At 35.1% G+C, this 4,610-nt stretch overlaps 1 protein-coding gene across 1 annotated transcript; it reads right to left on the reverse strand.

Annotated features, from left to right (window-relative positions):
* Nucleotides 1–216: 216 nt before the first annotated feature.
* Nucleotides 217–3,534, reverse strand: LOC11420990 (uncharacterized). The gene is made up of 3 exons (XM_003625905.4): nucleotides 3,262–3,534; nucleotides 2,630–3,039; nucleotides 217–1,727 (listed from the first exon to the last, which is right to left on the reverse strand). Exons 1-3 carry the CDS (start codon nucleotides 3,325–3,327, stop codon nucleotides 479–481), a joined length of 1,725 nt encoding a protein of 574 aa, XP_003625953.1. The 5' UTR covers nucleotides 3,328–3,534; the 3' UTR covers nucleotides 217–478.
* Between the last annotated feature and the right edge of the window lie 1,076 nt (nucleotides 3,535–4,610).

Below are 4,610 nucleotides of genomic sequence, written 5' to 3' on the forward strand. Positions count from 1 at the left end.
AATAATGGAGGCAGATAAAGACGATGAAAAAGCTGAGGCAATCACCTCCAGTCCCTATTCCGTGCCTCTGCCATAACAGCAAAGCCTTTAACAGAAAAATATAATACTATATAGTACAACTTTTTTCAGATGGCCATTAGAAGCAAAAAATTATTACCTTTAATCATATTCATTACTTCAGTAAAATATATGAAATCTAAAGAGGATTTAAGGGTATGTTTGGTTCAAGGGAAAAATCCAAAAGTAGTGTCTCAATAATACTGATAATCGATCTGTACATCTGATAGATAAAAAAGAAGATTACTAATATTAAATATAAAAAAAGGAAAAGGTGACAAAATTTTCCGGCATTCTAAACTTTTTTTACCCATTTGCATTTTGTTTGTACAATCATATCAAATGTGAATGAACGAACCAGAGATTCCCTCTGCCTGTAACATCTCCAACATATCCCTTCCCACCAATTTTTCATCAAAACTTAGCAGCTCAATGCTTCATACTTCACCGGCATTGTTCGATTAAATCGTGCCTGCGTCAACAAGCTTCCTACCACCGCAAGATCACGGCAAAACACACCTTGAAATACCGCAGGATTCACGGTACAAGAAGATATCAGAGGCTGGTCATTTTCCACAAAAACATTACTACTCTTATTTTCAGCCTTGTTATTTTTCAGCTCAGCTTCATTTGTTTTCTTCACTTGAACTTGAATTGCTGCTGCTTGTGCTTGTGCTGCAGCAGCAACATTCTTCTTCCTTTGTTTCTCAGCAGCTTCCTCATCTAAAACATTACTCATCACACTTGTGTAACCCTTTTGAACCAATCTATACAACAACAATGAACACATCTTTGCTTTCTCCTTAACCGTATCAATATCACGTTCATCCGCAAACTCACACCTTTCAATGAAATTTGTAGCTTTATCTGGCTTATGGCGGAGACATAGCAACAAATGAGCTCTTTCCAATTCAGAACGGGAACACCCACGTCGAACTCCAATCAATGCATAGTAATCAACACTAGTGGTTTCACCAGAAGATAATCTTTGTTTCAATTCTTGTATCTTAGTGGTTAAGGCACAAAGTTTCCCTGGAATCTCTCTGTATCTTACATTGTGGCGTTTCCATGCTGGACCGGGAAGTTTACGATCACGTAAGATGGAGTTGTAGAGCAGCTTTAAATGTTCTAAATCGTGTAGTGAATCAGGTAAACAACGAATTGCTTCGAAGAGTGAAGCTCTGGTTTCAAGTGCTTGAATGCAGGTTGGGTCTAGTGAAAGAGTGCGGTTACAATCGGCAATGGACTCTGCAATGCGACCAGCAGAACGGTGTGCAGATGCTCTGTGCATGTAGCATTCGGCAAGGAAGCCTTGTGGGGCAGCACGGCGACCGTCTACTATTTTTGAGAAATGGCGAATGGCTTCTGAGTAGAGACCAGCATCAAGGGCAGCAAGTGCTGCTGCACGACGGCGGAGGAGGAATTTGATGTGGCTGAGGAGGTGTGTTACGCTTTCTGTTTCGTTGAGAGGAGCTCGTGGCGGTGTGGTGGGTTGTTGGTTTGGGGTGTCTCCGGCCAATGGGATAGTTAATAGAGGAAAACTGTCGTCGGACCAGCAGACACTCTCTCTCCGGAATGCTGCACTTGCAATTCTTTTTCCTGTTTGGAGAAGAACCATTGCATCCTCCATCAGTCCTAGATGGCAGCATGCTTCACCCAAAACCAAGTATCTGCACACACAATCAAACTTATTTAGTAACAATGAACATCGAATTTGATTCCATTCAACAAAAAAAAAAAACAATTCACCAAGGAAAAACATTCAATTTGATTTATTTTTTTGGAACAAATCTTGTTATTGCCATTATTAGTTAACCATTTCAGTGAAGCTATTATTTGGCAAGGATCAGTGTTGTGGACAATGTTTGAGAACCATACAATAAAAAATAGTCTTTGAGATTTGTTGAGGAATTGTATTGTCTTTCATCCCTTATTACCTCTTCTTGCCACTTCAAGAATGCATTATCTCTTTGATCTTCCATTGACAATAGAAGATGAAAGAGACAATGCATTGTAGAAATGGTAGAAAAAGAGACTAACACAATCTAATCTAATCTAATATGAACATGATACCATGGTTCTCAAACATTGTTCACCATACAACCAAGAATTTCCCTGGGTAACAATTATTAACCTTTGTGATTGACGGTAAAAAGCAATCCTCTGTGAAAATGTGAATAATTTAAATTTAAATTAAAAATAATAGTAATTCAAAACAGTAAATTGTACTACTCCAACTTTTTATTGTGCATTGAATTTGATTAGATTCTTTTTATAAACATAAAAAGCTGTAAACCATTTAGCCTCACTAGCTAATAGCTGGCATGAGCATTTACTCAAACCTGTATAGAAAGAGTAACAAATACGCTAACTTCGATCTGATCTCTCACCTAAGAAGTAAAAACTCATTAATTTCGTCAACCAAAATAATGAAATAAATACCCTTATTAAAAAAACTTCTAAATGAGAGACAGATTTCAAATTTGCAATGTAAAAGCAATGAAACAGAAGTAATAATAAAATATTAAAAATAATGAATGTGAAAGTTGAAACACGGTTCAAGAGAAATTACCTCCATTGCCCTTCTTTCTCACAACTTTTACAAAGACCTGCCATAACCTTCTTCTTAAGATCAGAAACAGAGAAGCACTTAAAACTCTGATCTCGAACAGGTGAATCAGATGAAAGAAGCTTCACTCCTTCTCTAGAAGAAGAACTATCAGAAGAAGAAGAAGAAGAAGAAGAACCAGAGGAAGGATCTTCATTAGTCATTCTCAAACTCGGAATGTAGTCTTGAAGCATATCAGCAACATCTTTGAATCTTCTTAGGTAAAGCAATGACCTAGCTCTTAGCTCAAGAGCTTGATCCAAACGCGGTGATATAGCTAAAGCTGCGTCGAGAAGATTCAAAGCTGAAAGGATCTCGCTCTGTTCTTGTGTTGCTATTAAGCTTCGTGCGTCTTTTATGTATTTCTCCACAATCTGTGACAAAAAAACATAAAACATTAACAAAAAGAACATGTATTGTTTGTTTCTCAGAAAAATGTTACTAGAAACTATAAACTTGGTTATTACCGAAAATGCTGTCTTCCGATTCGATCGGAGCAAGGAACTAGATATACAAACAACATTAAGAAGAACACACAAAAAACATCATTAACTAGGATGGTTTAAAGAGAAAATCATGTTGTGTGAAAATGTTACCTTACGGTTTGTGAGCCACCAATGTTTCTTTTCTGTAGCGGTTAGAGAGTGAGTTGTCACCGCCATTTTGTTCTGTCAATTTTTTTCAAACACTGGTTTTCTTCTTTCTCTTCTCACTCTCCTCTAATCAAAACAAGCACATAATATATGTACTGAAAAAATGAAGGGAGAGGATTATATAAGAGGAGGAACAAGAAAGAGAGAATTCTTGGTGAGGGAAATATAAGAAATGAGAAACGAATGGAGGATTTTATATATGAGTAGTAGTAGTAGTAGTATTTAGTATATGGATTTTCATGTCATAATAAAAATACAATGAAAATAATAGAGAGACGTAGGTTAATTAAAAAAAAAAAAAAGGGTTTGAAAGAAAATATGACAGCTTTGACCCTGAGAAAAAGCTTTCATCCTTCAAATTCATAGCTGGCAACACATTTTAGATTCTCTCTTACTCATACCCAATACGTGGCCTTAGGTTGTATAGTCTATGGTCCTAAAATTATTTATGATTTCTTACCGGTAAAATGCATGATTTTAACTTGTTATAGCCGGTTACCCATCACGGGTCCTTGGTTTCATGCTTCAAGTTTCATAAATGCTCCAAAAACAAGCAAAGTTTATGAGAAGCTTCGTTTTAATTACGAATTTACCCTTCCAAACGTTGACCCAATATTTGTATTTTGTATGACCCAACCCAAGTATGGCCTCTCTCTTTTTTGAGTTTTTCTATTCACATCCTATATATTTTTTGTTACATCCAGTTTTTTTAAATTTTTTTGATAATATCAAAATTGTCCTTTTATATAAAAAAATTTTAAAATCTTGATTACATTCATTGTCATTCTAAAATTTCAATCTCTTTCATCCACCAACGATCAAAAAATCTTGATGTTCAATTAATCTATATGGAAGATTAAACAATGAATCAAAACATCTTTCATTCATACTCGATTGCATATAAATAAGTGAAATTTTTTTCTTTTTCAATAACGCTGGTTTCAATTTTCTTCTTCTTGTTCAACTGCACTGTACGACAGTTTCAGTTTTACATTGTTGAGGTTAACTTAAATTCAGTTTAAATAGGTTCATGTAAACTTAGTTTACATAATCTACTTAAACTTAGTTTACATAACCTACTTAAACTGAGTTTAAGTATGTACACTTAAACTCAGTTTACATGACCTACTTAAACTAAGTTTACATGTACATACTTAAATTGATATTACATATAATCATTGAACAAAGTTGAACTTTTAGATGTACACTTAAACTCAGTTTATATGACCTACTTAAACTGAGTTTGCATGACCTACTTAAACTGAGTTTAAGTATGTACACTTAAACTCAGT

The sequence above is a fragment of the Medicago truncatula genome, chromosome 7 (genome assembly GCF_003473485.1).
Source record: "Medicago truncatula cultivar Jemalong A17 chromosome 7, MtrunA17r5.0-ANR, whole genome shotgun sequence".
NCBI lineage: Eukaryota > Viridiplantae > Streptophyta > Magnoliopsida > Fabales > Fabaceae > Medicago > Medicago truncatula.